General features: G+C 33.2%; 2 protein-coding genes across 4 annotated transcripts; one reads left to right on the top strand and one right to left on the bottom strand.

Moving 5' to 3' along the window:
* The first annotated feature begins 2,693 nt into the window (after positions 1 to 2,693).
* LOC145315668 (uncharacterized) lies at positions 2,694 to 14,578 on the top strand. 3 transcript variants are annotated; one of them, XM_080155677.1, is made up of 16 exons: positions 2,694 to 2,798; positions 3,311 to 3,442; positions 4,076 to 4,228; positions 4,769 to 4,930; positions 5,188 to 5,242; positions 6,971 to 7,077; positions 8,039 to 8,146; positions 8,768 to 8,895; positions 9,320 to 9,420; positions 10,639 to 10,724; positions 11,199 to 11,271; positions 11,818 to 11,919; positions 12,764 to 12,838; positions 13,502 to 13,559; positions 13,665 to 13,690; positions 14,442 to 14,578. In XM_080155677.1, the coding sequence occupies exons 1-16, from the start codon at positions 2,707 to 2,709 to the stop codon at positions 14,517 to 14,519; spliced, it is 1,536 nt and encodes a 511-aa protein (XP_080011803.1). In that variant the 5' UTR covers positions 2,694 to 2,706; the 3' UTR covers positions 14,520 to 14,578. The 3 variants fall into 3 exon arrangements, with proteins under 3 accessions (XP_080011803.1, XP_080011802.1, XP_080011804.1); XM_080155676.1 differs by lacking the exon at positions 13,665 to 13,690 and having other exon boundaries at positions 13,502 to 13,585; XM_080155678.1 differs by lacking the exons at positions 2,694 to 2,798; positions 13,665 to 13,690 and adding an exon at positions 2,800 to 2,916 and having other exon boundaries at positions 13,502 to 13,585.
* Positions 14,579 to 16,096: 1,518 nt separating this feature from the next.
* On the bottom strand, positions 16,097 to 26,798 carry LOC145318146 (uncharacterized). The gene is made up of 10 exons (XM_080159493.1): positions 26,734 to 26,798; positions 26,239 to 26,398; positions 25,406 to 25,542; positions 24,891 to 25,014; positions 24,483 to 24,608; positions 23,774 to 23,857; positions 23,065 to 23,164; positions 21,189 to 21,260; positions 20,690 to 20,812; positions 16,097 to 18,265 (listed from the first exon to the last, which is right to left on the bottom strand). The coding sequence occupies exons 1-10, from the start codon at positions 26,796 to 26,798 to the stop codon at positions 18,126 to 18,128; spliced, it is 1,131 nt and encodes a 376-aa protein (XP_080015619.1). The 3' UTR covers positions 16,097 to 18,125.
* Positions 26,799 to 27,165: the final 367 nt, after the last annotated feature.

Genomic DNA, 27,165 nt, shown 5'->3' with positions numbered 1-27,165 from the left:
TTAATTAGGGTGGCTTAATATGGAACACCTGCCAAAACTCTAGGCCAGGGTGATGTAATAATTGAGTAGCTTCCACGAGAATTGCGGGTCAGCTTGTAATGTAACATAGAATACACTCAGCTGTGCGCGAAGCTTACCAATCTAAGATTGGCCAAAGGATTCTCACTTCCAGTCTCCGTGTGCATCTGAGTCTTAACTTCAGAGAATCATGGCTACAACAACAACAACAGTATTAATGACCACATCCTTAAGTAGCAAAGCATAAAAAATCATTTATTAGACAAACGGACAAAGTAAGTTAAAGAGAAGATGTTCAGTGAAAGAAAATATAGAGTAAGAAAAAATGACTAGATGAGCATTTGTCACAGGAATCTTCACCGAAAATTTCTGTTGTCTACCCTAATTAGCAGTTGAGAAAATTAAATTTTTCCAAAGCATTACGGACAGACAAAATTAATTATAGAGTAGCTTCACTCATTAAGATATAGAAAACATATGGACGGACAGCATAAGTTATTGAGTAGATGCTCATTTGGCTGCCGTATAATTTTTCATTTCAATTACCCCTCCCGTAGATTGCAATGAGTGGTTGAAACGTTTGGACACTCAACTAAATGAACCTACCAATCAAAATTCAATTCAAAATCCCCAAAGATATGCCAACGAATAAGGAAACACGGATATATAACTTTGGGGACTTGTGTAATAAACAACCTAATGTTCTCCCCCTCCCTGCAAACAAACCCTTATATTGAGTAGCATCTCTATGCAGGGAGTAAGGGAGGGGACAATGGGCAATTAATTCAATTTAAGAGGGTTCGCTGAAAAGCAATGGAATCCAGATTTATCAAGAAAATTTTACCAAAATTGTAAAGGGATCATGGTAGCCTAATTTAGAACAAAATTAGTTCTAAGAAAAAAATCATTTACTTGAAAATTAAATTATCAACACATCACAATGTAGTAAACATTCTGTAATTAATCACTAGAAAAATCTTGTTTAGAACTACCTCAACCCTTCTGATATATTTATAACTGACCCCTAAATTCAAGCGGTTCTTTGATTATTTAATACTTAAATATCACAGTAGAGTTTCTAAACATGAAAAGACATTTTCTTGGGAAAAAATTTGTTAAAACCAGCGATAAATAACAAACTTTTCTGTCTGCATATTCAAAACTAGCTCAGCTAGTTAGCGGGGCATTGATGCGCAAGTCCCCAAAATCAGTAAGAATCTGCTGTATTCGTGCACATTCCCTTTAAGCCAGTCCCCAAAGTCTGAGACTCCTTAAAAATTGAATATTCGATCCATTGTCCCTCCCTTACTCCCTGATCTCTATGAATATTCAAAGAAAAAATATGTGTCTATTTTAAATAGCATCCTAGAAAATAACACGTTCCTAAATATCCCTTATTGCATATTGACAGACAAACGGAAAGAGGGGGGGGGTGCCATTGGAATGTAAATCATACCCGCACCCAAAGTTTTATAAACTCGTTCTCTCATTTGTTAAAACTTTTGGGACTTGATTGTGTTACACATTTTGTAACACCCCTGAAAAACTTTTAGATACCACAACTGAGCGCGCGTAAAAATTGCTATAATTGGTGGGTACAAAATAGCAGTGTTCTTATAAGGGGTACTTTCTTTATATCATAATTTTGGAATGGTAATTAATTTATCACCCATGGTCTTATCCCTGGTCATTTATAAAGTGTGTGATAAAATTGCTATTATCAATCAATAAATTTGTGAAATTTAAAAGTTGATTTGAATAATCAATATATTATTACTGGATGTTGCACTAGATTTTCAAGTACTCTGATAAAGTGATGCTCGTAGCTGGCTAAAATAACGATACACCCCTTTTACCCTATCCTTTACTTTCTTCTGAATGAATGAACTGACCAATACATGAGGTCCATATTTGGAAGCTAAATTGACGACAAATTTCTCCCTTGTCAATATATACAATACAATATACAAACTCTTAACCACAAAATATATCGCTTTAAAAAGATTTTTAAACAACAAGGATGAAAATTGTCAGCTGCTGTGTCATATTGAAAGCATTGTTAAGAAAATCGATATTATAAAGATTTTTGTTATATACATAGCAATCAAATAGTTAGTTTAACACTTATTTATACATATGTGAAAGTAACTTACTTACAGACACACAGAAAGAGAGCTTGAAGTAGAATTTTTATACATATAATAGGATTAAAAACATTAATTTTTGTAATACCAATATTATTTTCTAATTTCAATACTTAAAAACATGATTATCTAATGTCAATACTTAAAAATAAGAAATCAAAATGGCACCAGGTGTTAACACAGAGGTGACAGATCCACATCCAGTTGAGCAGGGACTGATGCTTAAAAATAGCCTTTAGTGTAACCAAATTATTAGATCGAGTGCATTCCACGGTAGAATGTTCCTAGGAACGATTATTTTTTTAAAAATTCATGATCTTTAATAGTTGCTGTTCAGCTGTTAAATTTTACATTCTTTTTATCCTATTTCTGAACTTTTTTAATCCTAAGAATTGAGGAAGGATTGTGTTCAAAAGTTATTCATCGCATCGTATTATAGACAGCTTTCCGATGATATTAAGATAAGTAATATAAGATTGAATCAATCTTAGCCCCAAGGTATGAATGGGTTCTTATTATATTATTTTCTGGAAAAGATTTCATTATGAGAAAAAGATATTTAAGTATCGACCTGTCACAGGATGGTGAAGATGAGATGTACAAATATGAGCGCAGAGCTCAGAGAATGATTGGAAGGTATTGATTTTAAGAATTGAGCTCAAATATAAACGCAGAGTACAGAGATTGATGGAAAGGTATTATTTTTAAGAATGGAACTCAAATATGAAGCCAGAGCACAGAGAATGATTGGAAGGTATTATTTTTAAGAATGGAACTCAACAAGATTAATAGGTGTAAAAATAATAGCAAAAGGTACAGGAAATTATTAGAAATCTAAGTATTAAAAGATGTAATACATTTTCACCTTTAATTTTAACCTGCCTAAGGGTTAGTGTTTTTTTAAAATTAGGATTGTACATAAATCTATCGTCCATTGTCTTACCCCTTAGTAACCCTTAGGGAATAAAAGGAATAATTAACAGATATATATTTCATAATAACAACATTCATGTTCAGAAGAAGCGCAGCATTAATATTTAAAAAATGAATTTGAAAAATTTGACAATTTTTCCAATACAATATCCATTTTCCAAGTAAAATATTCTACATCCATTTTCAATATACAAAGTTCCAAAATTATTTTTTAGATGGGCTGGGGTACGAGGACCTAGCAGAAAAAGAACTACCCCTGAGGAAGAATATCTGACCAAAGAAGACCTTAATGAAGAGGATGGTGATGTTATTATTGAACCTGCCAAACCTATACCTGTCCATGCCAGGTCAGGATTCTTTTTAACCCAATGTTTTTTTACATCAACCCTATTCCAAGGGGAAAGTAGGCTCATATTGACATATTGAGGAGCTTTACAAAGTGTCCTAAAAAAAGGGCCACGTGACATCATAAAATGAGATTGATCTATTGACGTCATAGGGCTCACTTTTTAGGACACTTTGTGGAGCTTCACATATTGAAGGTTTTCTAACTTTCATTCATTTTAAAGTTCAAGATTTTCTGACTTCAAAGTGACAAAATATGCAACTTTATTTAATGAAGCTTTACAAAGTGTCTCAAAAAATCAGCCATGTGACGTCATAAACAAAGGGAATATCCATTTCTTCTTCAAGAGTTTTCTTTCCCACTTCTCCTCTCATCCATCGTTTTTATGACGTCACATGGCTGATTTTTGAGACCCTGTGTAAAGCTTCTATTTCAATCCACAAATCCTGGCATTTTAGTCCCAGAATAGTCCTAGTGGGTTAAAATCTTGAAATATAATTCTTATAACAGTACAACAGTAAACTACCAGAAACTTGAAACCCTTACTTCGACTTTAAGCAAATCTAAATGACTATTTTGAATGTGTGATTCATATTTTTTTACATGATATTACAAGTATAGAAACCCTATTTAGATGTGACGTGCTCGTAGTGGGTGGAGGACCATCGGGGTTATCTGCGGCCCTAGCGGCCCGTAGAACTGGGGCTGATGTCATCCTGATGGACAGGTTTGGGTGCTTTGGTGGGGTTATCACCACAGTCGGCATGGAGACAATTGCCTGGTACAGGTAGGGTTTTAATGTAGTAGGACGGGTACATCATGAGGTCTTATACAATGGACCTAAATCAAATCCTGCTTATAAAGACTTGTCCAAATAAGACTGGGGGTCCTTGAGAGATGGAAGGAGGGGTTAGACGAAACTCCACTTTAAATTTTAGTTTAAAAAAGTAAATCGGTTCAGCAGATAGATTCTTTGTTACACACAGAAAGACAGACAAACAGCCTGCTACTGTTCTATAAAGAACTAAGCCTTGAGAAAATTTAAATGGTTTTGCCTAAAGCAGTATTTATACTTGGTTACTTTTTAATATTATTGTCCTTGTTTAAGTTAAATGGATATAGGATTGGATGATATATTGACAGGGGAAAATTTGTCGTCAATTTACCTTGCTAATACGGACCTCATTTATTGGTCAGTTCTTTCATCCAGTACAAGGAATATGTGGATAGGGGGAATCATCATTTTTTGGCAGGTGCGAGCATCACTTTATCAGAGTATATGAAAATCAGGTGCAATATACAAGAAATAATATATCAATTTTTTAAGATATGAGGGTTGTGTTGACAGCCAGGGCATCGGTGTAGAGATGGAGAGGCTAGCCGCCTCCATGGGGGGCACCATCAAGTGGCCATACAACGACAGCGAGTGCCTGGACGCTGACTTCTTTAAGGTGGTCGCGGATCATTTGGTTACCACCAGCGGAATTAGGTAAAGAAATTAGAAAACAAGGATGACAATACATTCATTAGAAGCGAAGCACACAGAAATTATGGCTTAACAAACAAATAAGGATAGATAGAGAGCTGAACCCATTAAATTTTAAGATTGTTTTTAAATAGAATTGAGATAGAAATATCATATTGAATATTAAATTTTTTTCCATGTGTTCTTTTGATGAATATACTTTGTTTTCATATTAGTTTTGCTTAATTTTGCAGTTAAAAGCCATATGTGTTCATGTTCAGGCCCCTGTTACACAGCTACGCGGTGGACGCCATCATGGAGGAAGACACAATCAAGGTATTTTCAATTTTGTAGCATTACAGATAGTAGACCAGGGATCAAAGACTAATGATATTATACTTGCAGGGTATCATACTGGAGTGTAAGTCAGGAAGGAGGACCATACTAGCCATGCAGGGTCATTGACTAATGATATTATACTTGCAGGGTATCATACTATAGTGTAAGTCAGGAAGGAGGACCATACTAGCCATGCAAGGTCATTGACTAATGATATTATACTTACAAGGTATCTTACTGGAGTGTAAACCAGGAAGGAGGACCATACTAGCCATGCAGGGTCATTGACTAATGATATTATACTTGCAGGGTATCATACTAGAGTGTAAGTCAGGAAGGAGGACTATACTAGCCATGCAGGGTCATTGACTAATAATATTATACTTGCAGGGTATCATACTCGAGTGTAAGTCAGGAAGGAGGACCATACTAGCCCAGAGGGTTATTGACTAATGATATTATACTTGCAGGGTATCATACTGGAGTGTAAGTCAGGAAGGAGGACCATACTAGCCATGCAGGGTCATTGACTAATGATATTATACTTGCAGGGTATCATACTATAGTGTAAGTCAGGAAGGAGGACCATACTAGCCATGCAAGGTCATTGACTAATGATATTATACTTACAAGGTATCTTACTGGAGTGTAAACCAGGAAGGAGGACCATACTAGCCATGCAGGGTCATTGACTAATGATATTATACTTGCAGGGTATCATACTAGAGTGTAAGTCAGGAAGGAGGACTATACTAGCCATGCAGGGTCATTGACTAATAATATTATACTTGCAGGGTATCATACTCGAGTGTAAGTCAGGAAGGAGGACCATACTAGCCCAGAGGGTTATTGACTAATGATATTATACTTGCAGGGTATCATACTATAGTGTAAGTCAGGAAGGAGGACCATACTAGCCATGCAGGATCATTGACTACTGATATTATACTTGCAGGGTATCATACTAGAGTGTAAGTCAGGAAGGAGGACCATACTAGCCATGCAGGGTCATTGACTAATGATATTATACTTGCAGGGTATCATACTGGAGTGTAAGTCAGGAATAGGACCATACTAGCCATGCAGGGTCATTGACTAATAATATTATACTTGCAGGGTATCATACTAGAGTGTAAGTCCGGAAGGAGGACCATACTAGCCATGCAGAGCTGGATCTTTAAAAGCGTAGCCGTTGCCGTAGTCGTGGTCAGAGTTACAGCCACCAACCTAATAGCGATCTTTAAATCATATTAACCACGCGTTGCCGTGGCCACAAAAAAAAATGCGATCTTTAAATCATATTGGCAACGCGTGGTCATAGTCGTAGCGTGGTTAACCACGCTAAAAGTGACCACAGTCCGTTAGTGTGGCTAAAGCGTTGCTAAAGCCACAGCCATGACTACGGCCACGGCTACAGCCATGCCAACGGCTACACATTTAAAGATCCAGCTCAGGGTCATTGACTAATAATATTATACTTGCATGGTATCATACTAGAATGTAATTCAGGAAGGAGGACCATACTAGCTAGTATGGTCATGGACTAATGATATTATACTTGCAGGGTATCATACTGGAGTGTAAGTCAGGAAGGAGGACCATACTAGCCCAGAGGGTCATTGACTAATGATATTATACTTGCAGGGTATCATACTGGAGTGTAAGTCTGGAAGGTGGACCATACTAGCCATGCAGGGTCATTGACTAATGATATTATACTTGCAGGGTATCATACTGGAGTGTAAGTCTGGAAGGAGGGCCATCCTTGCCCAGAGGGTCATTGACTGCACTGGGGATGCTGACATTGCCTACTTTGCTGGCGCTGAATACAGGTACGGTACAGTTATATTCTTGCAGGGATCTTAAGGGATAAGACAATGGATGATAAATGGATGTACATCCCTAATCAGGATAAACAAAACTACCCTTATATTAAATTTATCAGTTATAGTTTGGAAACTACTTGCTAGGATACATAAATATAGATTCCAAGAACAAGATAATACAACCTTTAATTCTAGCAGTTAATGATCTTCAAATATATAATTGATGATCACTGCAGTAATTGAGATATTGTTCAAAACTAACAGGATTTCTGTGTGTTTATCTGTATTTGCAGAAATTTTTTGCTCACTGCTCATAGGTCCTGGAAAGATTATAACTCTTTTGGGAGAGGGTCCAAAGAGAAATTTCATTTGAAAAAAGCAACCCTTATCAAAAAAGATATAAAGTAGATGGCAAACTCTACACCACCCCCTCTTTCTCTAAATTGCTCTTTAAGGCCTAGTTATCATTAACCAGGATTACAATACTGTCTAAATTGCTCACTGTGCTGGGAATATTAAAAAATATAGACATTGAAGTCTCACATAAAAAAACATTAATAAAACATTGGTTGGTCATCCAAAGTTCGACGTTCAACTTTTCATGTAGACCTTTTAATATATCATAAGATCAATCATAATATTTGTATGTTATAAACTAAATGTTAATCTTAATTAAATAAATTTAATATCTTAATTTCTATTTATTGAAGAAAGATAAGAATAAATCACAAGCTTTATCTTTTATAGCTTAAAAAGTTTGTACTTTTGATAACACATTTTATGATATAGACACATAGCGGTAAAAATTAAAACTACATACTAATAAAAATTAAATTAAGTAATCTACAGAGGCCAGGAGGTAATAATCGCGCCCTCGGGGATAACAAAACTGGTTTTGTGTTATACTTTTTTAATACCCACAGAAAGATATAATATGATGCGATAAATAAATATTTCTTATTTTTAGGAAAACCAAGAAAGATCAAATGATGGGAGTCACAACTGTTATAAACTGTGCTGGCGTTGATAAAGAGAAGTTCATTGACTACACTGAAAAGAATCCAGCTACTTACAGGTAGAAAGATAGATAGATAGATGAACATAGTTAAAACTGTTATCAGAATAGATAGATAATTGCTTAGATAGATAGATACAACGTTAAATTAATTGTGCTGGCGTTGATAAAGAGAAGTTCATTGACTACACTGAAAAGAATCCTGCCACTTATAGGTAGAATAAATAGATAGATTTAACAGAAAGATTATTAGATAAATAGATAGATAAATATAGTTTAAACTGTTGTCATTTGTAATAGGATAGATAGATAGATACAAAGTTTGATTAACTGTGCTGGAGTTGATAAAGAGAAGTTCATTGACTACACTGAAAAGAATCCAGCTACTTATAGGTAGAAAGATAGATAGATAGATGAACATAGTTAAAACTGTTATCAGAATAGATAGATAATTGCTTAGATAGATAGATAGATACAACGTTAAATTAATTGTGTTGGCATCGATAAAGAGAAGTTCATTGAATACACTGAAAAGAATCCTGTCACTTATAGGTAGAATATAAGATAAATAGACAGATAGATACATAGATATATAAAGATAGAAACTTAAATAGATAGTTAGTTAAATCGATAGAAAGCTACATAGATAGATAGATAGATATATTACATTTTTTACTCTAGGGACTGGAGTCGAACCTGGGACCAGGAAACTTCTGGAAAGGAGGACGACCTTCGGTCTCCGTATCTGGACCTGGAGTTTGAAAAAGCGCGGGAAATGGGAGCTATACCACAGGAGACACAGAATCTAGGCTAGACTGGCTTAAAATTGTAATTTTAGTAGCATAGCTTTTTATAATTAGGATCTAAACGTCACGGTATTAAGAACAGCTCGGTCTTTGGCATTTTTAAATGTATTTTTCTTAAATGTTTTAAAATCACAGTATGGTTATAATAAAATGTTTGAACTTCAAGAAGAAAAAGTATTTTAGCAATCGATATATATTACTTGGATGTTGCACCAGATTTTCGTGTACTCTGATGATGATGCTCGCAGCTGGCTGTTATCACAAAACCTACCCATCCACCTCTTTTGTCCCATCCCCTTCCGTCTAACTTGGGTAGGATTGGCCCATAAATGGGTCCATATGCAAGCTAAATTGACTACAAATTATCCCTTGTCAATATATCCACGAATATCTTATATCCATTATTTGAGCCAGCCTACCCCTGCAGGTGGCTCCTGGTCAGCTTTGAGCTCTGCAGGGGAGGCCACCAACCTAAACCTGGTTCATCTCATGAACGTGGACTGCACTGACGTAGAGGATATTACAAAGGTAAGGCGCAGCTCAGGAAGGGAGGAGACATTGGACTGGTAATTACACTTGTACCCAAAGTTGTATAACAATATTATCTCATTTGTTAGTCCAAAAACTTTCAATAAAGATTGACAAAACTATTCAAACAATAATTTTATTCTACACAAGGGGTAATTTTTTATCATCATTGGTTATCTAAATTAATTTACGGCCAATGTCTTATCCCTTTAGATCCCTGCATGATTCTATGTAAAAATAAAGCACGTTATCAGGGATGCATGCCATCCAAGCCTTGCAATCAGTTGTCCATGAATATGAATATTTTAAAGTTAGTATGTTTTTCAACCTATTTTTAAAAAAATTACACTATTCTAAGACATGAAGATATATTTCGATTTTAGCAATCATTTTCAATTCATTTTGTCTAAAAAAATATAGGTATGAGACATTAGATAACAGCAAATAGGATCGAAGATATTAAACATACATTTATATAGAACAATGTCACAAATTATTTTGAATATTAGGTTTCACCATAAAATACAGATAACAACTGAAAAAGTTTGAAAAAAAAGATTAAAACATTAGTTTTTTGAAAAGGAGGAGTAGGGAATAATTCTTGGCCTTGTTTGAGTTATGGGGAGGGGCATGGTTTTTGTATAAGGAATTTTTTGGATGGTTAGGAAATAGGCGGAGTTTTAGATAGGTGAGTTTGGTTGAAGGCGGAGAAAGAAAAAAACTGGGAGGAGACAAAAAAGTGGGAGGAGTGGGGGGGGGGTGGAAAAAGGTTATGGATTTATTTTTTCCTTGGTTGTTCATGGGTGAAGATTTGGATTTTGAAATCTGTTAATAAAAAGGGTGGAGTTATTCTTGAGATGGGAAAATTTTTTTGATCTTTATGGTTTCCTGCTTTGTTTAAGTTTTAGGATGGAGGAAGATTTGATGTTCTTTTGAAATAACCAAAAAAGTAAAAAAATGTGTACATTTTTTTGATGAAACATGAAATGAAAACTACATGGTAAAAATTGTTGACTCATTGAACAAATGAATATGAATTAACTTATTATAGAGAGGTGTCCACGGAAATGACATGATTCAATGTAAAATTTAGGCAGAAATGGAAGGACGTGTCCAGGGAATGCATGCCATCCAAGCTTTGAAAGCAGTTGTCCATGGATATAAAATTATTATAAAGAGGTGTCCACGGAACTGACATGATTTTATGTAAAAATTTAGGCAGAAATGGAAGGACGTGTCCAGGGAATGCATGCCATACAAGCTTTGAAAGCGGTTGTCCCAGGATTTGAAAATGCCAAACTCAGGTAAATTGCCAGAAAAGGTGTTCAATGGTGTGTAGATATCTCTAAAACATCCAAAATTTAACTGATCATCAAAGAAACTTATGACTTTAAAAATGTTGATCCTTACAAAACAAGTATAATCTACAAAAGGGATAATTTTGTTTATCATCATTGGTAATGTATATCAATATCAATATATCTTCTTTGTCTCATCACTTAAGTTCCATGGCATCTGTAAAGATATTTTTCTTTGACAAAGTTAGAAGAAAGACTAGAATAGTTATTTATCGCACCGTAGTTTAGACAGCTTTCTACCGATATTAAAATAAAAATTATAAGATTAATTTGATGATTTTTATTTTGATATTCGTGGAAAATTGTCTGTAATACGATGCTATATATGAATTTTTAGTATAGCTGAGAGCCGTTTCTTATCCAGCGGATATAAATCAGTTTAAAAATATGTATCATGCAATATTTTTTATGTATTTTAAGGAATTTTGGTATGACTCTTGGAGTACGAGATAGTAGAAAGATTATTGGCAGGCATAATCTAACAGCGGACGAGGTAAAATATTTCTATGCCTATTTGAACAATAAGGCATCTAGTTTTTACTTTTTCACCAATTAAAATTGACTATAATAGGGCTGGAAGAATGCTTCTTTTTGTTAGTTTTTATTAATATTGAAGTGATTTTAGAGTTTAATTTAATTGTTATATGTTTAAGGTTTGTATGTCTTTACACGAAAGACAGTAATTTTTCTTTCATTTAAAAAAAGGCATCAGTTTTCATGTAAACTATTTTTGTTGAAAGTATAGAAAGTGATAATATAAAGTCTACCCATTATGATATCGATAATTATTGAACCGATTAGGTTCACCATTGTAGCAAAGCTTCACATAGTTTATTAGATGATTCTAAGCTATTTTAAAAGAAAATTTTTGTATCAAAATGATTTAAGGCCGTTTCTGTACCTTTCTCCTCATTTAATGCAAGGAACGCAGCCGCTAGTCTCTATAGTAATATAGGTTTTTGTCTTTACATTAAACCGATTGAGTTCTTCATTTTATAGAAGCTTCATATATGTTTTGAGAAGGCTATTTTTATTTCAGGTAAAAAATCAGGCGAAATTTGCAGATTCCATTGGCACCTTTCCAGAGTTTATAGATGGATACAACATTCTGATTATACCTACCACAGGCAGATACTTCCAGGTGCAGATAGATAGATAGACAGACACATAGATAGATAGATAGATAGATAGATAGATAGATAGATAGATAGATAGATAGATAGATAGATAGATAGATAGATAGATAGATAGATAGATAGATAGATAGATAGATAGATAGATAGATAGATAGATAGATAGATAGATAGATAGATAGATAGATAGATAGATAGATAGATAGATAGATAGATAGATAGATAGATAGATAGATAGATAGATAGATAGATAGATAGATAGATAGATAGATAGATAGATAGATAGATAGATAGATAGATAGATAGATAGATAGATAGATAGATAGATAGATAGATAGATAGATAGATAGATAGATATATAGATAGATAGATAGATAGATAGATAGATAGATAGATAGATAGATAGATAGATAGATAGATAGATAGATAGATAGATAGATAGATAAATAGATAGATAGATAGATAGGTTGAAATAGATGTATGTAAGAATAAGGAAAACATATTATTATTGTAAATAAATGATTATCTAATTGTTAATTATGCACTATTGATCATTAGTAAGAATCATTAACTATAGTTATAATAGAGCATTTATAACAAGGGAAGAAGGGGGCATTGGGCTGTTTATTACAATAGTCCCCAAAGATTTATGATAACGTTTTCTTATTCGTTGGCTTAACAGATTTGGGGACTTGTATTGAATTTTCAAATTTTGATTGGATGTTTTATAACATTTAGTGTCCAAACGTTTCAACTACTTTATAACCAACCACTATATGATTTATAGATGGGATAATTTTGTGTAAAATAATTAGGGATGTACTTAAGGCATATCTAACATGTTATTTTTAGGTTCCCTATGGGTGTCTGGTTCCCCCTAAAGTGAAAAATCTGCTGGTTGCAGGTCGTTGTGTAGCTGGAGATAAGGTAGGTTTATGATAATATAAAAAGCTTCACCCCTAGAGAGACAGGGGGTGGTTGGTGAACCCTTCACTTCCTTAAATTTTAGAAGGTAAAGGGTAGGAGGGGGGAAGTTTTTCATTTCAGGAATGATTTCTCTTGGGAGGGAGGAGGTACCCTCCCACAAAACCTTCTCTGAGCCTAGAAGAATTTTCACGATAAAGAAAAATCATGTAGGTTCAGCAGTTTTAAAGCAAGTTTTTAAAGCTACAGACACACAGACAGACAAACGGACAATTTTTTTTTAATATAAGGATATATAGACAGTATAAGGGATTTTTAAATTTTAGATATTTTCAAAATAAACTAAAATTGACTTGAACACCTTAATTTCATATGAGGATGTACAACTATAAGTAACATAAAATGCTTTGTTTAAGTAAAAAAAAATATTTTTCCTTTTTACCTGGATGACCATGCCAGGTTTCCTGTCATCTGTGCCGGACAAGATAAAAATTTGTCAAAACATTCCAACTCTTAGTTATATGATATAACCAAATTTTAAAATTCACTTAGTTATAGCTCTGTATCTGTGACATACAGAAAATTAGATTGAAAAAAAAACGTTAAGGGTTATTACATTCAAATAAATTATCAGGATTTGATTTTGATTTCAATTTTTGTTTCTAGGTGTCTCACTGTGCTATGAGAAACATGATGGCGTGCACAGTGACAGGTCAAGGGGCTGGTGTAGCCGCTGCAGTTTCTATCAAGGTATAGTTTAGTTCATATTTTACATGATAGGTGTCTCATTATGCTATAATGGAGGGTACTAAGACTGGTCAAGTGGCAGGTGTAGCCGCTGCTGTTTCTATCAAGGTACATTTTAGTTAACAATTCATTCACCAGAATTTATTTAGATGTGACTTAAGTGGCATAATTCTTAAATATGGTATTAAAAAGTTCAGTTTATAACCAACAAGTCATTAAATATATTAATTAGATTAATCTGCTAAGATTATATGAGTAATAATGTCTTTTTCTAAAATTTTGTAACAAAAAGCTAAAATTATTCCTACCCTCTTTAACCAACCATATCACAATGGATTGAAAATTAGTGAAGGATGGAACATTGGACTATGAATTATACTGGGCCTCATCAAAGTTTGATGATCACATTTTCCCGTATTCATTCGAATCCGGTGGATAGGAACCGGTTCTCATCCATACGAAAAAAACTATGTCTAGCATCGTATTATATCCAAATTTCTACGAATATAAAAATGTACAATCAAAAGATTAAAACCAGTTTTTTTAGCCCGAGCCTTCGGCACCTCGGGGCTAAAAAAACTAGTTTTAATCTTATAATTGTACATTCTATATCCGCGGAAAGCCGTTTATAATACGATGCGAGAAATAACTATTCCCATGTTTGGGATTTAAACTTGGAGGATTTTGAATATATCTTGATGGAATAATACAAACTAGCAGTGTTCAATTAGAATGTACCCCAAATTATCTTCCATTATCTTATCACCCAAGATCACTGATTAAATTTCTATCTCAGTAAATCTGTTAATGTTTATGTCACCAGATATCTCCATTAAATATTATTATATGCTCTCTTTAGGAGGGTGTAAACACCCACGATGTGAGCATAGATGCTGTACAGGCGGAACTTAAACAGCAAGGAGTTAAAATTGATTAAATTTCAAAATTTTTATTAAAAAATCCTTGTATTTTTGATAAATAAACAAATATGATATTTATTATGTACTTTAATCTGCAAAGCTTCTCTAAAACTATGTTAGTTTGTTGATTAGTTTTGTTTTTGAACAAAAATAATCATTTTTATGAATTTCTCGGCTGTGAATTGTTATGTGAAGATTCAACTAAACAATAGGTATCTAGTATGGTGTGTTAAGGTCTGCCTGACATGCTCTCAAATTAACTGAAATTTAAGAAGAAAGATGTGATTTTCTCGGCTGTTGTCAGAGGTAGATTGTCCTTTTTTGGAAAGATTCTTGTAACCAATGGACTCTTACTCATTATTTCGCTTTGGTATGTCCTATTATACAAAGTAGTAAGGGATTTTGTGTCTGTAGCTTAAGATCTCAATATCTACTGAACTGATTGGTTCTCTAGTTTAGAGCTGGATCTTTAAATCATTTTAGTGGTGAGCCAGATCGGGGTGAGCCGAATTTCAGCCAATCACAGCGCGGCTTTTCATAAAATGCTGTGCTCTCATTGGTGGAAAGTTGGCTCACCCCGATCTGGCTCACCACTAAAATGATTTAAAGATCCAGCTAAGGTAAGCTTCACATAAATCCCGTGATGGTTTTAGGCTATTTCATTTACAAATTTTAGTCTTTGGGTAGTTTCAAGTTATGTTTCTAGCGGAACCTTTCTGCCGTTGAATACAGGCGCAGCCGATAGTATTATTATACTAGTTAATTATTATAAATTCATGAGCTTCGCTACTTACTTATGAACGTATTCTTGTCATCCTTGTTTTTTTGTAATCTGTAACTCATCACTTAACAGATTCTATTTTGATCCTTCATATTCTAAACAAAAACTGGCAAAACTTTTCAAACTCCTTCATATAAAACAGCGAATCTTTAACTTTAGAAAAATTAGAAAACAAATACTCCAAAATAGATAGAAACCTACACAAAACTCATAACAAGCATATCTATAAAGCCATATCGGTTTAGAGGTTCAAAAGTTTGCGAGATCTGTCGGTGCAAACAAACAAACAGTTATACGAGTCTAAATAGGAATTTCAGACATGTATCTCTTATGGAAGGATCAATAGTTAGAATTGGATTACTTTATTCCCAAATCTTTGTTTAAAAAAAAAAGAACTTTTTTATGAAATGTTAAAACTTATGTTTTGATAGAATACAGTGCAATTTAACAGAATTCAGCTACTCCAACACCTTGTTTTGTCCTTTAGTAGGTCAGTCTATAAGAAAACAGATACCACAAATGTAAACAGTTTTAAAAAGTATAAGAGGAAATAACCACTGTTCACTAATATACTGCCTATAAAAAAATTTGTAAAAGCTTTATTTAATGTGGTTAAAATTTTGTTAAACCATTTTTACAAATATTCATAAAACTTGAGAAAATCCTTAAATTTAGAAATGCATGTATGTACTGTACAAAATCAGACTCTCAATTTGTCTGTCATCGTGAAATATAGAGAAAATAGCGTTGCGGACACAAAGACAGACATACGGACATACATACAAAATATTTCCACAAAAAAAATAACAAATCTTTACATAGGATGTATGTATATATTTTTTAAATCTTATTTACAAGTTATATATGTGATATAGATAGATAGATAATTTTATAATAATTTTTTACTACAATACTATAATTATTTATGTTATATATTTTTTATTTATTTTATAAAGTTAAATGTTTAAATAAATATCCTGTACGTAGCGTAGCTACTCTATAACTGGGGTATTTTCGTAGGTCTGTCCGTCTTAAATTGATATATATCCCCAATGATTGGTTACAAGATTACCCTTACTGCAGATTTAATGACTGGTTGAAAATTTTGGACACTACTACTTAAATAGAACCAACCAATCAAAAGTAGATATAAGTTTTTCAGCCAACGAATAATATAACTTTAGGGACCAACCAGTGCAATTGACAGACCAATGTACCCAAAGTTTGTGGTATATTTCAGTTCAATTAAGATTGCCAAAGAATTTCTTTGAATTAGAAAAAATCACGAAACCTCCAATTGTAAATACTCTCAAAGGCCAAGTTTATTTTACTGTTTGTCCTTTTTTGCATCGCCACCTAAAGACATTATTATCCTTGTTAAAAAGGTATAATATATTATTTTCAAAACCTTATATTTTCTAATGATATGGATTTAATTACAGCATTTCAGAACATATTTTACTTCTGCATATTTTCAAAATATTTTTGTTTAAGATGTTGAAATAAAAATTAAAATTGAGGGTTTTATATTTACAATGTCTATTTATGGCATTTAAACTAAACTTTATTGATAATTATTAATGATTTTTAACTTTTAAGGTACATTTCTAAATTTTTCATAATAAATTACAGTTTGATGTATACATAATGTTTCATCAAAAACAATTTTAAAATAAACAAAGATGACAACATCCATAAAAGTAAAGCTTACAAATTAACAAATTTGTTAGGTGTATACTTTTTCCATGTATCTGTCAAAATCCAAATCTAATATGGCGATATCAAAATGCACAGATATTTAAAACTAGAGGCGGTGTTCTAAAATTATCCCGCTATTAGCTAGATTGAAAATTAATCTTTTTATTCCATTGTCCTATCCCTGTTTAAAGTATTAAAGTATTTCCTCTTTCTTTAAAATATTTTAGGATCCTAATATTTTTTATTTCAAATTATCGTCCTGAAAGGGTTAAAATGTTTAGTTCACTGTTAAATTTTAGTTCAATATCTGACCACATTACGCACGTATCGCTAGTATCAAATTATTTTAAAACTAAGTTTTCTTTTATTTACTATATAATTTAAATTTTCTGTTTTATGAATATGAATTTAATACTTCAATACAATTCAAATAGCACGTGAAATAAAAAAAAAAGAATGTATTCTTAATACAGTAAAATAATGGGTCATATTGTTCTGGTCAATGAGAGTTTTTTTTATGGATTTTTGGAGCACTTAGGGTTTTAAACAATTAATATTTGGAAAACTTGAACTCATTTATTGACATTTATTTCCTATATATATCTGTCATGGATCTTGATGCAATAAAGCAGGCTGTTTTGTACATGTTAAAAATTGGAAGATTTCATTAAATAAAAGTTCCCGCAAATATAAGTATTAAATAATGACTAAAAATTAGAATCATAGGTAATAACACTTGGACTAATGTGTAACGTTGTTCACCTGACCGCTAGAATTCAAAAAGGTCTTACGTACTGGCGTTCCAAATCTAACTTTAGAAAAGCTTCGCATTCAATAATTTCAGATTGGTTGAGTTTCTTAGGGAAGTGCCAAAATCGTGGCAAAACTTTTATGGACACATAAGAATCTTCACTGTAAAATGGAACCATATCGGTTCAGCGATTAGCTAGATCCTATCTACATACACATAGACAAACAGACATCCTGTTACTTTTATATAAGGACTGCAACAAAAATTTTAAGGTTTAATATTCATGCCACGCGGGACCAGGGTACAAAATTCTTTGATCCACTCACTCTCCTTTTTAAGCAGACAGACAGACAGACATCCTATTACTTTTATATAATGACAAAAATTGTAAATTTAGGGTTTGATATTCATGCCACGCGGGACAAGGGTACAAAACTCTTTGATCCACTCGCTCTCCCTGTGCTTGAGCGACTCCTTCGTCTTGGTGAAGACCTTCTCTATGGGAACTATCATCATGTGGCTCACATTGTGACCTACAAATGGAAAGTTCTCTAATAAAATGAAACTTGCAGCAGGCAAAAAAGATACCCCCTTCATGCAACCCCTCACCTCCCACTGGATGAACGAACCCCCTATACCCCATCCCCTCCCATTCTACTGGATAAATGAACTGAATAATAAATTACTTTCAAACTAATCTAATCAGTTTATCTATCCTTATCCATCTATCTTTCTATCACACTCTATCTAACTTGAGTTAGAAGATATCTCTTTGTCTTGACAGTTTTCTTTCTCTCTTTCTTTGTTTCTCTCTACCTATTTACTTATCTATCTCTCTACCTATCTATCTCTCTATGTACCTATCTATCTACCTATCTATCTCTCTCACACTCTCTTGAGTTTGAAGATACCTCTTTGTCTTGACAATTTCAAAGCAACAATTTCATTCAATGGCGTAATCAAGATTCGCTATTATGGGTGTTGGACGTATCCCCTATCCACCCCCTTTACCCCATCCCCTCCCCTCCTACTGGATGAATGAAGTGACCAATAAATGAGGTCCATATAAGAAAGCTAAATTGATTACAAATTTTCCTATGTCAATATTTCCTTAATTAATTTTTATATCAAAGTTGCAGGCCAATAGATCAAAATCCCCTTTAATCTCAATAATCAAATTCACTTCTTCCAAATTCCTGTGCACACCCTTGAATTAATCATATAACATGAAAGTCAAAGTTATAGAACTCATCTGCTTCAGTAAAACTTGTGTAATATCAAAGAATCACAAAAAATAGAAGTTTAACCAGGTAGTAAACATAGAATAATAATTAATAGAATTGTAGACAGATCTTCACAAAATTATAAATTGATAATTTAATATTAAAGTTAAAGTTATAGAACTAATCTGCTTCAGTAAAACTTGTGTAATATCAAATAATCGTTATAATTAGAAGTTTAAACAGGTTCTTAACCCTTGTATAAAACATAGAATAATTATCAATATAAGGATAGCAGGTATCACAAAATTAAGAATCCTCTTATGGATATGTAAAACTTGTCTTAGAATCAAAATGTACAGAAGTTCTAAACCTTGTAAAACTGAAGAAAAAAATAATAATCAATACATTCTAGGCATGTACAAATTTTTTTTTTAATAGTACATTAGGGTGGGTCGATTTTAGAATTTCAGCTTAGTAGACATTGGCAAGGGTTACTGGGCCAATATATAACCCTGTGAAACTTGAAAGAGGTTTTTTAATCCAAAAGCATTCGGCGCGCGGGGGGAATGTGCCCGCCCCCTTAGAAAACCAAAAATTGAAATGCTGATTACAGATCTGAAACCGTTTCAAAAAAAATTAATTCAGTCTGAAATGATTTTCAAATAACCTACCAAAATGAACAATTTTGACTAAATCAGCTGTTTTTAGGTATTTAATGTGATCTTATTCGAACTAGAAGCAATATTTTTCAAAACTGTTTTCAGATTCATAATCAGCATTTTAATGTAGTCATTATGATGTGCAACATGTCTGTGTTTAAAGGAATTTCAATTTTTGGTTTTATAAGGGGGTGGGCCTTTTTATACCCCCCGCGCGCCGGCAGCCATAAGAGCCAAGTCACTTTTGAAACTTGAATGGGGCTTATCATATAAATATATGAATTCCGCAACTTATTATAACAGTAAAATCTAAAAAAAGGGGGAAATGTACCCACCCTATAGTACATGCTTCTCTTCTTTCTTTATTCTTTGCATCAATAGTTTATTACAGAACCTATCTACCAATCTATACTGTACATAATCTTTGTTTTTTGTACATTAATGAGATATAACAAAAATTGTTTGTAATAGAACCTGGTTTTGCCTCTATATATCTTGAATCATAGTTTTTAATAGAACCTATCTATCCTTCTACATTGTATCTTTCAATGTATGATTATAATTTATGTGCATTAATGAGATAAAACCATATATTATGAAGAGTAAAACTTTTAGGTTAAATTTTACTGCATTATATGAGAGTAAAATATAGATTAAAATTGTTAAAAATATCCAAAGTTCCATTTTTTTCATGCTTCTTTAGATCTCAAAAATAACTGACAGGAATCTTATGGAATAGATTTATGATTATCCCAAATGATGATTAACAATATTTCCCCTTCTGTAGATTAAAGTTGAAAAGTTTAGACGCACTAGTATCAAAATCAGGCGTTATCCTCTTAGAAATTTTTTTTTTCAATTTTTTTCAATTTTGTACCCAGACCCCCCCCCCCCCCCCCCCCCCGACTTGTGGACTTTTATTGAATTTGAATTGGTTGGTTCATTAAGATGAGTGTCTAAACGTTTCAACCACTAATTGTAATCTACAAAAGGATTATTATGTGTTTTATCATTGGGGATGCATATTAATATATCGGCCATTGTCTTATACCTTTAATCCCTGCATTAACTATACCTGGAAGTGTGAAATGTCTGCCTGTTGGTTGGTTGGTAATCTTGTCACTCACAATCCTCGTGTGCTCCGTGAATGCCTCCGCCAGCGTCCGTTGGGTGTGGCCCACCAGCTGTTTCTTACACTAATTTCAGGAGGGACACTCCAGTTCAATTTTGGATATTTTTCTTTTAACAATCTTTATTATTGTAAAGTTTAGTTCGATGCTTTATTTAATAAAAGTCACTCAGTCCCTTAGTAGCTCTCATTAATGGTATGTTAGAATCGTCCTATCTATTTAGAAATTGTGCGGTGTTTCAGTTTCAGTAAAGGGGTAGGGAAGAAATGAAAATGGATGCAGAAAGGAAGGGGAGGGGTAAGTAAGGAAGTAGACGAAATAGGAAAAGAAAAAATGTGAAGGGAAAAGAAAGGGAAGGAGAGGGAAAAGGTAGGACATGAAGAAAGGCAGTAACTTTGGTAGAGTAGCTTCGCTACCAAAAGTAATCAATTTTGGAGTGTTCCTTGAGACATGTGATGAGATACACAATATTTCTACTACTACAGTCCACATGACAGTTAATACTGACAGACTGACCTTAATTATATATATAAATATAATTATATTATATAAGATACACAGTGTTTCAACTATTATAGTCCACATGACAGTTTATACTGACAGACTGACCTTAATTATATATATAACTATTATATCATATAAGATACACAGTGTTCCAACTATTATAGTCCACATGACAGTTAATACTGACAGACTGACCTTAATTATATATATAAATATAATTATATTATATAAGATACACAGTGTTTCAACTATTATAGTCCACATGACAGTTTATACTGACAGACTGACCTTAATTATATGAATATAACTATAATTATATTATATAAGATACACAGTGTTTTAACTATTATAGTCCACATGACAGTTAATTCTGACAGATTGACCTTAATTATATGAATATAACTATAATTATATTATATAAGATACACAGTGTTTCAACTATTATAGTCCACATGACAGTTTAAACTGACAGACTGACCTTAATTATATATATAACTATAATTATATTATATAAGATACACAGTGTTCCAACTATTATAGTCCACATGACAGTTTATACTGACAGACTGACCTTAATTATATATATATAACTATAATTATATTATATAAGATACACAGTGTTTCAACTATTATGGTTCACATGACAGTTAATTCTGACAGTCTGACCTTAATTATATAATTATATTATATAAGATTCACAGTGTTTCAACAATTATAGTCCACATGACAGTTTATACTGACAGACTGACCTTATATATATATAATTATATTATATAAGATTCACAGTGTTTCAACTATTATAGTCCACATGACAGTTAATACTGACAGACTGACCTTAATTATATGTATAACTATAATTATATTATAAAAGATTCACAGTGTTTCAACAATTATAGTCCACATGGCAGTTTATACTGACAGACTGACCTTATTATATATATAACTATAATTATATTATATAAGATACACAATGTTTCAACTATTATAGTCCACATGACAGTTAACTGACAGACTGACCTTAATTATATATATAAATAACTATAATTATATTATAAATATAAGATACACAGTGTTTCAACTATTATAGTCCACATGACAGTTTATACTGACAGACTGACCTTAATTATATATACATATATTTAAACATGATTACATCAGTTACTGTAAACTGTTACAGTAAGTTACCTGTTACAGTAGACTTGACTGTAGGAGTGGGGGCAACATGATCACAAAGGTTATAACATTTGATAAACTGTTACAGTTACAGTTAATAGATAATGTTAAAGAAAGTTACCTGTTACAGTAGATTTGACAGTAAGAGTAGGGGTAACTTGATCACAAAGATTATATCAACTGATAAACTTTTACAGTAAAACCAAACTGTTTCAGTAAATCCTACTGTTACAGTAACAAAGTTACAGTAAGTTACCTGTTACAGTAGACTTGACAGTAAGTGTAGGAGTAACATGATCACTTATAGTTTATCAATTGATGAACTGTTACAGTAAAATCAAACTGGTATAGTAAGAAAATTACATAATAATTAATAATAATCAATCTGTTACTGTAAAGAAGTTACAGTTAGTTACCTGCTACAGTAGACTTGACAGTAAGTGTTTTGGTAATATGATCATAAAGATTACATGAATTGGTAAACTGTTACAGTTAATAGATACTGTTACAATAAGTTACCTGTTACAGTAGAATTGACAGTAAGAGTAGGGGTAACATCATCACAAAGATTATATAAATTTACTTTTACAGTAAAATAACTGTTACATTAAGAAAAGTATAACATACTGTTACAGTAAGTTACCTGTTACAGTAGACTTGACAGTAAGAGTAGGTGTAACATGATCACAAAGATTACATCCCTCCTTCATACATTTATCAAAGCCTCTAGAACCATCACCAGCCTTAAAGCAAAGGATATATTATTACTTGGATGTTGCTCAAGATTTTTATGTACTCTGATAAAGATATACTCGCAGCTGGCTAAATATATATATTCTTAATTCAGAAATAGAATAAAATAACAAAGATTACAACACCCATAAGTAGCAAAGCATATAAAAGGACAAAATGAGTTGTAAAGCAGATTTTCATTTTTCCTAAAAACAGAACTAGAGAAAATATGCAAACAAACTTAGTTGAAAAGTTAAGTATTTATGTCTTTTGGAGCATGAATGACAGGCTGACGGAAAAAACAATTTAAAGACTACAAATTCATAAGTATGGGAATCTTAACTGAAAATTCCAGCTTTCTACTTTAAATAGCAACGTAGAAAATCACATTTCCCCAATACCGTTACGAACGGACAGACTGTAGAGAGAAATAAAGTGAATTATAGAGCAACTTCGATACTGAAAAAACAGCTGATTGACATCAAGATCTGTGGCAGCATTTATTAATTTCTATTTGCCGTTTGTAAGATCTTTATAGACAACAAGTGAGTGAAATTCTTACTGGTTGGCTAAGCTGTTTCTAAGATCTTAATATACAATGAAATGAATGAAAATCTTACAGGTTGGCTATCTTTCTCTTCCTTGAGTTTTTCTAAATCTTCCTCTGTCTTCTCCAGATCTTCTTGAGCCTTCTTCAATTTATCCTTAACAAGACAATTATTTACATAAGAAGAAGTGTTTTAAAGGGTGCAAAAAGGAACCAATCGTTCGCAATTTTTATTTTAAAGTTTAGTTCAAATTCATGTTTTGGTTAATCTAAATGCTCAAACAATGACAATAAGAAAACAATATTAAATTTTGAATCTTGTAACCTCTTCAGCGCACCACATCTTGAGACCTTGCCCTTTTTAGAGAATTAGATTGCATATTTTATTCCAATTTAAAAAAAAAAGATCCAAACGTCTTAATTAAGTACTTTAAATCTTGTATATAGACCCAATAATATTTTTTTTGGTATGGCATGTAAAGACTTTTCTAAAAAAAACACCTTAACCAGGTTTCTAACCCAATCCTAGCCAATTTGGCATAAAAATGAAAGACTTTTCAAACATAGACAGAGCCGTCATGTCACAATGTTTGACTGTCTATGGAAAGTTTTTACAAGCAACATCAAAAACCCTAAACATTTTGGGGTCAATCTCAAGGTTTTCAAGCACTTAAAACTAAATTGTGAGCGATTGTTTTTTTAACACCCTTTGTATCATTGTAAAAACAACATCGATTATATGTCATCCATGACCACTTTTATCAAATAAAGTCGATATAAACCTGAGTGTCAGATAACTCCTTCTTCTGTTTATCCAATTCCTCCTCTTTTTCTTTGAGTATGTCTTGAGCTGTCGTTAGTTCATCCAGCTTTTCTTTTAGTGCACTCTTTTTCCCGTTTAACTCATCCTAGATAATGGATTTATTATTACTTGGATGTTACACCAGATTTTTATGTTCTCTAATAAAGTAGAGCTCGCAGTGGGAAAAAAAAACCATCCCCTCCTCTCCTACTGGATGAACAAACTGACCAATAAGTGAGTTCCATGTTAGCAGCCTAAATTTACAACAACTTTTCCCCAACAGTAACGTCCTACCTTTGTTAAGTCTAGAACCAGCTGTTCATCAGCCAGCTGTTGTTCTCTGTCAGCCAGACTGATCTCTATGTCAGCTACGTGCTGACGGACCTACCTTTGTTGTGTCTAGAACCTGCTGAACCTCAGCCAGTTGTTGTTCTCTGTCAGCCAGGCTGACCTCTGTGTCAGCTGCGTGCTGACGGACCTCGGCCAATTCGGCGGTCACCTCAGCTAACCTATTGGCATTTGAATATTAACTACAACTGAAAAGTTCTTATATTTGATACTTTCGATTTATTTTCATATGAAAGAGTTATCCTATCAAAATGAAACTTTTTATACAGATTCAATGCCGTAACTCTTTAACAACATGTAAAAAATAAGTACCTCCATTTTAAGCTTCTTATATTGTAAGATAATTTGAATTTTTAATGTGAAAATTACAAAGGTTTATATATCAAATTCTATAGATTTTTACTTAAGCCAATATAAGAATTAAGTAGAGTTTTTCTCTTTTTTTATTATTTAAGGAAAAGTGTGAGCGAATTATTAGTTTATACCAAACAATCAATGTCCCTTCATCCATGAAAAAACATAGAACTATAAACTGTAGTCAAGTATTCTTTCCTAGCGTCACGAGCCTTTATATCCTCCTTTTTGGCGGCAATATCCGCCTGGGCGGCCGCGAAATTCGCGGATATTTCTGCGATTTCCGCAATCCTCTGCTGGATCTCCGCATCGCGCTGTTTGATCTGCGCCTGCGCGTTCTATAAAACCGCGGTGGTAGGTCTTATTTGATAAGTCGGCGGTTTCCCCAGAGAGGGAGGGGACATCGGGCTGTCGCCAAAGTTTTATAATAACTTTTTTATTGAGACTTTTATTGAAATTTGATTGGTTGGTGTATTAAGTTGAGTGTCAAAAGGTTTTAACTACTAATTGTTATCTACAGAATTGGTTATTTTGTGTATCATTGGGGATGTACATCAATTTATCGGCCATTGCCTTATTCCTTTGATCTTTAGGTTTCCCCATAGTGAATAGTCGAGCACTGAAACCCCAACCCCCTTGTATTGAAATCAATTGAAAATGGGGGGAAGTAGGTAGCTCTTTGTGTGTTAATGTTTTACTTTAGGTCATCTTAGGTTAGCTTATATTGGTTACATGGTAATTCCATAGAGATGACAACCCTCCCTTCCATGAATAACGAAAACCTTCCCCCCCCCCCCCACCTACCTTATTTTGAATCCACTTTAACTATCAAATGGTCCCTACTGTTGCTAAATCAGAAATGATATTAGGAGTAAGATAAAGAGGCGTGCCTTGGCCAAAAACAGGCCCGACACATTACTATGCACACTGCTTAGTTAAAACTTCCAACCAAATTTCATTCTATCAAAGGCTATCGATTGCATGACTTTAATAACGAAAATAAGGCCTAATCCCTGGAGCTCTTGTTTGCTAACAGCCAGCTGTTCTGTCTGTTCCTCCAGCAGTTTCTCCTTGGTCCTGATGTCCTGTTCAGCCACCTGCAGCTGCTGCTTCACACAGCTTAGCTCCTCCGCGGTCCGGTGAATGTTGCCGTCCTTGTCACTGTTCTCGGCTTCGGTCTCGCGCAGTCGCTCCCTGTTGGTCAAAAAGTTTTAATAAGGATATCCTTGTATAAAAGTAACAGGATATCTGTCTGTCTGTCTGTCTGTACCAAATGATTTCGCTAACATCTGAACTGTTATAGTTCTCCCTTACATGTATACAGCTTCTAATAAGTCCTAGTAAGATTTTTATAACTACTTTCTTATTTTTGTAACTCTCCCAATCTAATTAAAAATTGAATTGTCGAATTCAACCGCAACCCCTCAAGTGCTCCTAGAGAACTCTAGGAGTGCTGCCGCTGATTTTTCAAGTATTGAATTCTTTTTTTTTGTCTGCAGATAAATATCTCGAAATAGAAATAGTTGTACTTTTTATAAAATCTTATAAATGGCTTGAGGTTGTTTCGGGTTATTTTCCTAACCTCCGCCCCCATTACCTAGAATTTAAGGGCGAAGCAAAAAAAAATCTTGAAGAACTTTTAAAAAGTAAACCTAAATTTCCATTACGCGACAAGTGCTACAAAACGCATTTCTCCTAAATTAAGGATTCTAAAAACTAATTTGCCTTAATGACTGTAGCTCTTCTTGAAGTCTTGACAAAGTGTATTCCTACATGACAAAATAATTGAAGCAATTCTTAAAAATAGATTTATTTTTAAATATAGTTAATCTGACTAGAGAACTTAAGGGATAAGACAATGGCTTAACTCAACTAAATGTACTCTAATAAAGTGAAACTTGTAGCGAGCTAGAATAACGATCCCTCCAGCCCCCATAACCCCCAATACTGGATGAACGAAC

Source organism: Acartia tonsa, chromosome 4 (assembly GCF_053477335.1).
Source record: "Acartia tonsa isolate MP-2025a chromosome 4, ASM5347733v1, whole genome shotgun sequence".
Classification (NCBI taxonomy): Eukaryota; Metazoa; Arthropoda; class Copepoda; order Calanoida; family Acartiidae; genus Acartia; species Acartia tonsa.
Note: the sequence above shows the minus strand (reverse complement) of the source record. Positions and strands in the feature narration are given on the sequence as shown.